Here is a 10533-nt window from a genome sequence, read left to right as displayed (position 1 = left end):
TGTATTTGTGAAAAGTGTACTATATTAAAGTATGGGCATAACAGATAATAGGAAGTAAGGTACCAAGGAAAAATAATTAACTTGATAACTGACTATTGTAAACTAATTTCATTTGAGGCATAATTTTATATGATCTAGCTCCTTACAGTGGGTTGCATAATTACTATGAAGAATATTGGAAAATATTAGTACATTAGTGTTTTATTTGTGTGTACCCACACACACACACACACACAGTAAATATTTTAATTTGTTATTTTTAATCAAGAGCACTGCCACAGTCAAATGAGTCTGAGTGTCAACGGCAGTGTTTTATATATGAAGGGCTTTTCTGTAAGAGCCTGGAGGTGCCCTCCAGAAGCCTCACAATTTAGGATAAAATGTTGTTTCCATTAACCTTATTTATTATTAGCAACATAGCCTTAAATGAAGTATAAATATCCAATATATATGTTTGCTTTTGGAACATTATTCACAGAATGACTACTGGGGCTGAGTTTAAATGTCAAGTTCCTGTACTTTGATACATTGTATTTTACACAGTCAATTTTTCAGGGGGCAATACAGATTTGTTAATTTATATTTTAGTCCTGTTGTAATTGAACACACAAGCCTGGCACCGCAAGAGTCAGGCTCTACCAACTGAGCATTACAAAAAATAGAAACTATCTATGAAGTCTACAAAAATCAGCCAGCGGTACAGTGATTTTGGATTTGGAAAATAACTTTTATTTGACAATAAAGCAAATAAATAAAACAATTACTGTTTGTACTGTTTTTACTCCTTAAGAACTAAATATTTAATAGTAGAGTTTATGGTTCACACAACTAGCTGGAAAACACAACTTCAATTTACATTAAAAAGTAATGGTCAAACCAAACAGTCTTTTTTAACACTATTTAAAAAAAGCTTTCAGATGCTTTTAAAAAGCTTTTGATGAGTACCAGGCACCATTGAGGCTTTTCTTTTTAAATCAGAAAGTATTCAGACACCTTAACTTTGTTCCCACCAGATTGGACATGATTTGGAAATGTCCCACAGTTTAAGTTAACACATATATATATAAAAAAATTAAGTAAAATATTTTTTGGGAAAAAAACTCTTTTTGCTTTTGTCATTATGGGTTAATGGTGTGCTGATTGATGTGAGAATAGGAATAACATTTTATAAAAACATTTGTAAATTAATTTTACAATAAGGCTGTAACATAACAAAATGGGAAAAGGTTAAGGGATCTGATTTTTCCCGAATGCACTATATATAAATGTGTTGAACAGAATCACTATGCCTGTCCCAAACTGAAATGGTATGTTTATCACCACTAATTAAGGCAAGGTAAAAGCAAAAGTCTGCCAATGTTTTAGGTTTTACATCCAAAATAAAGTCCATGCATGCCTCAGTTCCCAACTCCACATGCAATATTTCCATTGATACCAACCAGTGGTGTGTCTGTGAAAAGAGAGAAAGAGAAAAATAGAGCAAAAAAGCAAGAAAAAGGTGCGGGCATGCAAGAGAGATAAGAGCTAAAACCAAATAAAACAGACAAAAGGATGACAACAGCATGCAGCTAATTAACTATAACAATAACTGTGTCAATATCAACCCTCTCTGAAATGTCATGTATGAATACAAACTTTGTACGGAGAGAAGTGTTTGTCATGAAAACACTGAATACAAGTATTGCGCAATGAAACCTCATAAATGTGATGGCACAACTAAATGTTTAAATGAAGTTAATCTGATTTCTGTAAACATTGAAATGTATACTATTCCAATAAGAGCTCAAAACAAGCTTGCAGCAACAACACTTAGGTTACTTAACGTTTGCCTTCGACAACAGCATCGACATCACTACAACTTGGACTAGAGCACTTGAAAAGACGGAGAAACGTCCTAGTATGGAAAGAGAAGATCTTATCGTCCACACAACTCTGACAGGTGGACTGAACCAACCTCTAGTTCATCTGGATGCCGCACCAGTGAAACTGTAGAACAGCTGCTCGCCTGGACGAAAGCCGTATGTTGTAGCGGGTCGCTGTCCGGGGGTCACCGTTGACTGTCCAAAGGTCGCAATATTCAAACTGCATGGTTGGAAACACACAGCACACACTATGTGAGATGGTTCTAAAGACTGCCACTAGGTGGCACTCTGAGACAGTGAACTAGAGAGACCAATCCAAAACACATGGGAGAAAACATTAAAAACCTAATGCAACATTCACCTGCCCTATAAATTGTTCTGATATAAAAACGCGTCTCTCTAACAAGGCCCCTGTCCGTGTACAGGTAACCAGGCCAGGCAACTAGCAACATAAGAACCAATTCTAATTTAGAGTAATGACTCAAGGGGGAGGCCACCTCAGTGGCCTTAGAGAGCCTAATACCCAGCCAGACCCATCCACCCTGCCGTCCTTCTGCCCCTACACCTGCCTGCTTGGGGAATGATACATGTGCTGCTGCAGCAAGCGTACAAATCAGTTACCATGGGGACGTGGACACAGAGGAAGGGATGCCGGGTGATTTCACGGTCCCGTCTTCTCTCTGCTGTGACCAGCCGGCCTGATCGTTCAGCCATGTGGGTCAGGTCAACGTGACCGTCTTATTATCGGGGGCCTAGGTGTGAGTAGAGCTAACCGGACGGGGTGATGGATAAACACTGCTAGTCACTGGCAGCCCAGGCCGACATCCTCCGGCTCTCTAAAATACGAGCTGTTTGCTTTGCCCCTCCGAGCGCCCATAATGAGGTGTTGTTTTTAGCCCAAATCACTTCCAGCGATCAGTTACGCACCCTGCAACCCCTCCTCCCCTTTCCCCCTTCCAACGCTTCCTAACTGGGCAAAAAATATGTATTTTTCCTCTACACACGCTAAGGCTGTCAGAGGGGATTTGAACGGCAGGTTAAAGGAGGCTAAGAGAAACACTTGAAAACACCAAGCTCTGAGTCACACAGCCTGCCTGCATAACATGACTGCTGTCCGGTCTGCCTGTCTCACAGTCTGACTGAAGAGGGTGTCTGCCTCACAGCCTGTCTGTCTACCTCAGTCTGACTCTAGAGCCAGTCTGCCTCAGTCTGACTGAAGAGCCTGTCTGCCTCATAGCCTGTCTGTCTACCTCAGTCTGACTCTACAGCCAGTCTGCCTCAGTCTGACTGAAGAGCCTGTCTGCCTCATAGCCTGTCTGTCTACCTCAGTCTGACTCAAGAGCCTGTCTGCCTCATAGCCTGTCTGTCTACCTCAGTCTGACTCAAGAGCCTGTCTGCCTCATAGTCTGACTGAAGAGCCTGTCTGCCTCATAGTCTGACTGAAGAGCCTGTCTGCCTCATAGTCTGACTGAAGAGCCTGTCTGCCTCAGAGCTGTCTCTGATTCAGTGTGGAGTCTGTCTGCAGCAGAGCCTGCCTTGCCTCACGGTCTACCTGTCTGGGGAGCCTCCCCGTCTCACAGCATATCTGCCTAGACTGTGGAGCTGGGAGAAAGCGACACTGTAGAACTTCAGGTCAGGTCCTGGTCCTGGGAGTCGGGTTGTGGATGAAAGGGTTAAAATTACTGCATTATAATAAAGAGGCCCGAGTGATCAACAACTCCCTCACACAGTAATATGAGACGTGGAAATCAAACCCGTCTGTCCCTTATTCTAAGTGTGTGTATGTATGTTGTGGCCTTTGAAGAGACAAAGGGCCCCAGTGTTTCCAGACTGGTCCTGCAGGCCCCAGTGAATCAGGGGTGAGGGTGTACTCTCGAGGTATGGGACACATTGTACAGAAAGTGCAGTTGTGGTGAACACAGGAAAAGAGACAGGCCTTTTCCTCTGACCCTCTGCTCCCTCCGAGCCCATTTATATGTCCGTCTCCTCCCGCCTCGCCCTCTCACTCTGCTGGCTTTGATCTCTCCTGTGGCTGTCATTCCTTAGGTTACAGCTGCTCTGTACACATCTACTAAATAACCAGCTGCCCAGTTCACATCCAATATTTAACCAGCTGCCCACTACACATCTACTATGTAACCAGCTATCCAGAACACATCTACTATATAACCAGCTGCCCACGACACATCTAATAATTAACCACCTACCCACTACACATCTACTATGTAACCAGCTACCCAGAACACATCTACTATATAAACAGCTACACACTCCACATCTATTATTTAACCAGCTACCCAGTAGATTCAACTACATAACCAGCTATCTAGAACACATATATTATATAACCAGCTACCTGCTACACATCTACTATATAACCAGCTACCTGCTACACATCTACTATATAACCAGCTACCTGCTACACATCTACTATATAACCAGCTACCTGCTACACATCTACTATATAACCAGCTACCTGCTACACATCTACTATATAACCAGCTACCTGCTACACATCTACTATATAACCAGCTACCTGCTACACATCTACTATATAACCAGCTACCTGCTACACATCTACTATATAACCAGCTACCTGCTACACATCTACTATATAACCAGCTACCTGCTACACATCTACTATATAACCAGCTACCTGCTACACATCTACTATATAACCAGCTACCTGCTACACATCTACTATATAACCAGCTACCTGCTACACATCTACTATATAACCAGCTACCTGCTACACATCTACTATATAACCAGCTACCTGCTACACATCTACTATATAACCAGCTACCTGCTACACATCTACTATTTAACCAGCTACCTGCTACACATCTACTATATAACCAGCTACCTGCTACACATCTACTATATAACCAGCTACCTGCTACACATCTACTATATAACCAGCTACCTGCTACACATCTACTATATAACCAGCTACCTGCTACACATCTACTATATAACCAGCTACCTGCTACATATCTACTATATAACCAGCTACCTGCTACATATCTACTATATAACCAGCTACCTGCTACACATCTACTATATAACCAGCTACCTGCTACACATCTACTATATAACCAGCTACTCAGGACACATATACTATTTAACCAGCTACCCACTACGCATAAAAAAATAACCATCTACTTACTCCCTCCTGCTTTCTCTGTCTTACCTCTGTCAACACAAACGCTGTTATATAGATTTTTTTTTCATTATTTTTAGGTTATTTTACTCTACTGGTTGTCAATTGCATACAGCCCTCTCAAAGCGCTCATTGATTTGGCTGTGTGTTGAGGCGTTCAGAAACTCTCCAATCACTGCCAGGCACCTCTAGTGAAACCCAGACACTATTCTTTCCGCATGGTGACACGAATGGCGCCTTTGCTTAGCTTCTGTCACCCAGCCCATCGAGGCTTCTGGAATTTATTTTAACGTCCTGTAGTTAGGGCCACTGTTTTCCAACGTCCCAGGATTAGAGAAACGTTATATAGTGCATTTAAAATTGCTTGTTATGATATTTATACAAATAACAGTGATTGTATTAAAACCATTTAAAGGGCCCATTCACACCATGTTTCACACATAGTTTAAAATAAGCGCTGGAGCTGGCTTTGATTATTGTGTTAACCTGGATCACTCCTGAGTACACTGGGCCAAATTAAAACACTCTCACAGACGCCAATTCCCCCAGCTCACTCAGTATATTTAAAAGGTATCAGTTACAAAGAGCTGAAAAAAAATCCACATACTCCCTTGCTCTCTCCATTCCCTTCCCTTGCTCGTTTTACTCCCCCCACATCCATCTGAGATTTGAAATTACTGTGGCACGGATTCAGCGCATAGTTCTACTATCTGTTGCACACAGAAAGCCTCTCAACGGCAGCCAAAACAAACATGCTTGCACAGGGGGGTAAAAACTTTGATACCTTTTATCACACTCCAGGAGATTTTCTTAATAAACTCCCCATTTTCCAGACTACTGATCATGTTAACAGGATATCAAAAAAGGGGAACCACAAATTAGTTCAACTCTACATTTTAGGCCTGTTAAATTAAAGGGGTAATCCACCCAAAAAAAACACAAATCATGAAACTCCTGTTCATTAGGCAAAAGCCTTTGTTCTATTGTTTGGTAAAATAAAGCGTTATTATTTATATTTTTGCATAGTAATGCATTAGTGTTATTTTAGTCACAATACTTCCACATTTCAGACCACCAAACCAGCCAGTAGATGGTATGGGCATACTTGTCTAACCAATGAGGTATGAACTACCTCAGACTGTAAGCAAAGCATTGCATTGTGGGTGTTGTAGTCAACTTGAGTCTTTAGAGAAATTGTTGTTGTTACTTGAACTATGAAAAGCAGAATAATGTCACAACTTATACTGTTGTCATATATTTGCAATTTTTCACCATGCATATCATTGGAATGTGTGGTTTTGGAAGGATTACCCTTTTAGGGCTGCACAAATCTTTTGCTAATATTTGTTTTATATTATGAACATTCCCATTGCTGGCTAGTGTAGTGTTTGACAGTGGAACGCAGACACTATCTGAGCTTCGACGGAGTTGAGCAAAGAGTGTGTTTGTTCTCAAAGCCCCGGTATTGCTGTTGAGGGAGGAGTGATGCCTTCTGGGATAGAGGAAGACTGTTGACACAGCTCCAGTCCCTGGTTCAATAACAAAGATCAGCGAATACTGGAGCAGAATAACACAGTTCACAGAGACGCACATCAGGGACCTGAGCTGAGACTGACCGGGTTGGCTAAGGGTGCCTGTCAGTCTGTTGATGCAAACTGGCTGAAGGGTTCCAACACGTTCAGATTTACACAGACATACTGTCAGCCTCGGCCTGCCGTAGTTGCCCAGGGAGAATGGCGCTTCCAGGGGATGGGGATGGAGGTGCGGACCCTGCCCTGAACTTAGCTCACCTGTCAGGGAAGCCTCCAGCCTGACCCACGTCTCCATTCAGGTAATCTGTGAAGACTTCTGGGCTGATGGTGCCATTAACTGGGATGATCCTGTCTAGGAAGAGAAGGCATCTGAAGTTAGTACGCGACTCTATGTCTCTCCCTCTCTGCTGCCCTCCTTCCTCCTCTTCCTCCTGGCGTACCAGCGCTATAGAAGAGGTCGGGTCTCTCCAGGATGTTTCCGTAGCGCGTGAAAGGGTCTCCGTCGTCTATGTACGCCAAAGGGTCTCCGTCGTCACCGTAGCCAAAAGGGTCTCCGTCGTCCGCCACGGCTCGGCCCTCCACCATCTCTAACCACTGCGAGTTGTGCCAGCGGAACTTCTCACTCTGAACCCTGCCCCACCACGCCGCATCGTGCTCCTACGGCGTAGGTCAGGTACACACACACACACACACACACACACACACAACCGTACGTATATGAATGCACGCATACAATAACAAGCAGGCAGGCGCGCATGCTGAGAGCTCTGTGGAAATCCACCGTCTGCAACTGATTGGATTCCAGCCTGAGAAGCGAACAGATACACCCTGTGTAAACTGAAAGAGAGGCCACTAAACTGAATGAGAAGTGTAATTAGCTGTAGCAGAGTGGTTGGCTGGCAGGGAGTCAGTGAGGGGCGGCGATCGGCCGCACCACTGACAGGCGTATTGGTCCATCCCAGCAGGGAGGGCCCGGTCCTCAACAGGCTACTAGTGCATCCCACAATGCATTGCTCTGTGCGCGCATGCACCCTCCTGATGCTGTTGCTAATAAAAACCTGTTGTGGCGCGACAGAAGGGGCTGCCGGTAGGGCTGTGCTCGCGTGGATAGCTCCAGGAGCTCTGTGGATTCTGTTTTCCTTTCTCTGCGGGGGCCACGGGGGAGATAAAGGCCCTCTTTGAATTGCTGTGCTCCACGCGCCCAGGCCCTGCCGATTAATCATCCAGACGTAGAGCAGAGCCCCCTGGGCACTGACAGCCACCCAAGGCCCGGGCCTCAAACGAGTCCATTGTCGCGCCGCGGGGCCGCTCTCCAACCCCAAAGTGGCAGTGACACTTTTTGTCAAAGTACAGATTTATCGCATGGCTAGCGTGCAGTAATAACTACATAGCTGGCTTCCACCGGACCATTAGTCTCTGGTAAGGGTTCGACACAAGGCCTAATCCATCATTACCGGTGAGCTGAGCAAGAGACATTTTAGAGGGAAGGAGCTTGCTGATATAAAAGTGGTCAGTGCATTTCCAATCTTCCTCCTCAGAGAAAACTAAGAATATCCCCATGAATTAGCCTTCTGTCTGAACCGTAAGAACCATCTATACATAGGTTTCTCCCTCTTTCTCTCTCTGTGTTTGTGTGTGTGTGAGTGTGTTTGAGAGTCCGGGGCAGGGTCTGCTTTCTCTCTCACCTTCCCTGTCCTGCCCTGACACTCTCCAGAGCCTGTCCTGGTCTTTCATGTGGTTCACAGCTTAATAGTTCTCACTGATAATTTCAATGAAACACTTCCTCTCCCCCGCTAGCTGCTCCACAGGCCCACAGCCCGGCCGGCTGTAATCTAAAGCTAATTACACTGATCTCAGGCCTGTGACAGATCACATCTTGACGGCGGACCTAACCACGCGTCAGTCAGCATCTGACCCGGGAGTTTCATTTACCAGTCCAGTCAATCTGAGTGATCCCCTTTCTGATGTACTGTGTCATGTAAAATGCATCTTTCCAAGTACGTTGAAGCATATAATTTAGGCTGTTCAACTCTATAATTTTTTTTTAAATAACTTGGTCGACCAAATACCTATTGACCAAGTAATATACCAGTGGATGAAATGGGGTTAGCCCTAATAGATATCTAGCTAAGGGCCAGCAGCTGAGTGGTTAGAGCACCTGAGTAGTAAATGAGAGGCTGCTATATCGAATCCCCAAGCTGGAAACATGCAAAATCGGTATTTGAGCAAGACAGTTAATCTAAATTGCTCCTGTAACTATCTTTGGTTAAGAGTGTCAGTTAAATGAATAAAATGTGGATAGATAGGAAGGTAGACAGATAGAGATAGACAGACAGACCCATTGATACATATAGATTGGTAGACAGATACAGAGCCGTTGAATTTTTTGTTATAAAAACAATAATTATGTTACTTACTTATGGAACAGCCAATGGCCCTAAATGAAAGAAAAATGCCCCCTAGATTCAAAATGGGTCATGCTCACGGGTTATAACAACCAAAAGCAGGATACATGCTTCCATCAAAGATGGGAGGTTTTCGAGGTCGACTTTGCCACCACCACGACTGACCTTTCATATGAGGTTCTTAATGTGGAATGCAGTGTTCGGTTATTGCTAGACATAGCAGGGCACATGACGGCCAAATGGTTCCAATTTTGATTCATTGTTGTTCCAGAATTCTTGAGGACAATCCAGATGCGTTTTGGAACTCAAGCATTTATGTGGTTTCTGCTGTGCTACCCTGCCATGAATTCCATTTCAGTCCAGTGTCTCTCTGATGGTCATAATAACTGATGGGGTCCTTTGTGACTTCCTGGATGATTTGCACTCTTGTGCAAATCATTTTGTCAGGATGGCCATTCCTGTTATAACAGGTGTGAAATGGCTTGGAGTTGATAGCATTTGAATTGGTTACATCCCTCACTCTGAGACCTTGACGTAGTTGTTTGCCTTGCTCTATAAAGCCGGCGGCTTTTATGGGACATTGGTAACGACACTTTCTGGTTGACACTTGTCATCGTTTTCAAAGAATCACTGGTTTGAGCTCCACAGGGGGCAGTCAGAGCAAAACAGTTATACCGGGATGCCGTTAATGTCTCAAACTTGCTCCATTTGGACAATATGGCTCCGACTGTGGTTCGGTAGAGCCAAAGTGGCTTATAAATGGTTTTGTAACATTTCCAGACTGATATGCATCAACACACCTTTTCTGGAGTTGTTCAGGAATTTATTTTTATCGTTGCATGATGTGGCTTCAGAAGGTTTCTGTGCTCAAAACTTCAATCCCAGGGCCTAAATCAGGCCTATTTACTAAGGTAGTCACACTGCTGATCCTAATGAGTCCTTTCATTGGGTTGAATTAACTACGGACAAATTTTTTCACACTAGAAGATTGCCTGTTGGATAACAAACAAGCCACTTTGATGTATTTCTTTTTTCTCTAAGACTGCATATATTACTTAAACACGAAAAAGATCTAACCAAATTCAATGTGTAAAATGTGCAACAATGCAGAATATCAGACTGCAATTGATTGTTTTGGTAGATACAGTGGGGAGAACAGGTATTTGATACACTGCCGATTTTGCAGGTTTTCCTACTTACAAAGAATGTAGAGGTCTGCAATTTTTATCATACGTACACTTCAACTGTGAGAGACGTAAATCCAGAAAATCACATTGTATGATTTTTAAATAATTAATTTGCATTTTATTGCATGACATAAGTATTTGATCACCTACCAACCAGTAAGAATTCCGGCTCTCACATACCTGTTAGTTTTTCTTTAAGAAGCCCTCCTGTTCTCCACTCATTACCTGTATTAACTGCACCTGTTTGAACTTGTTTCCTGTATAAAAGACACCTGTCCACACACTCAATCAAACGGACTCCAACCTCTCCACAATGGCCAAGACCAGAGAGCTGTGTAAGGACATCAGGGGTAAAATTGTAGACCTTCACAAGGCTGGGATGGG

At 43.5% G+C, this 10533-nt stretch overlaps 1 protein-coding gene across 6 annotated transcripts in view; it reads right to left on the bottom strand.

The window, feature by feature from the left end:
* kifap3a (kinesin-associated protein 3a) overlaps nt 1-10533 on the bottom strand; it is a 54139-nt gene that overhangs the window by 5908 nt on the left and 37698 nt on the right. For 2 of the 6 annotated variants that reach the window (XM_010872494.3, XM_010872495.3), the window contains 4 exons: nt 6998-7214; nt 6816-6909; nt 1955-2082; nt 1099-1450 (listed from right to left, as the gene is read on the bottom strand). In XM_010872494.3, coding sequence (XP_010870796.2) covers nt 1962-2082; nt 6816-6909; nt 6998-7214 — 432 coding nt within the window. In that variant the 3' untranslated portion in view covers nt 1099-1450; nt 1955-1961. Of the gene's footprint in view, nt 1-1098; nt 1451-1954; nt 2083-2103; nt 3509-6815; nt 6910-6997; nt 7215-10533 lie in introns of those variants that run through there. The other 4 variants (XM_020049336.2, XM_029121666.2, XM_020049337.2 and 1 more) reach the window with 4 other exon arrangements.

This window comes from Esox lucius, chromosome 8 (genome assembly GCF_011004845.1).
Source record: "Esox lucius isolate fEsoLuc1 chromosome 8, fEsoLuc1.pri, whole genome shotgun sequence".
Classification (NCBI taxonomy): domain Eukaryota; kingdom Metazoa; phylum Chordata; class Actinopteri; order Esociformes; family Esocidae; genus Esox; species Esox lucius.
Note: the sequence above shows the minus strand (reverse complement) of the source record. Positions and strands in the feature narration are given on the sequence as shown.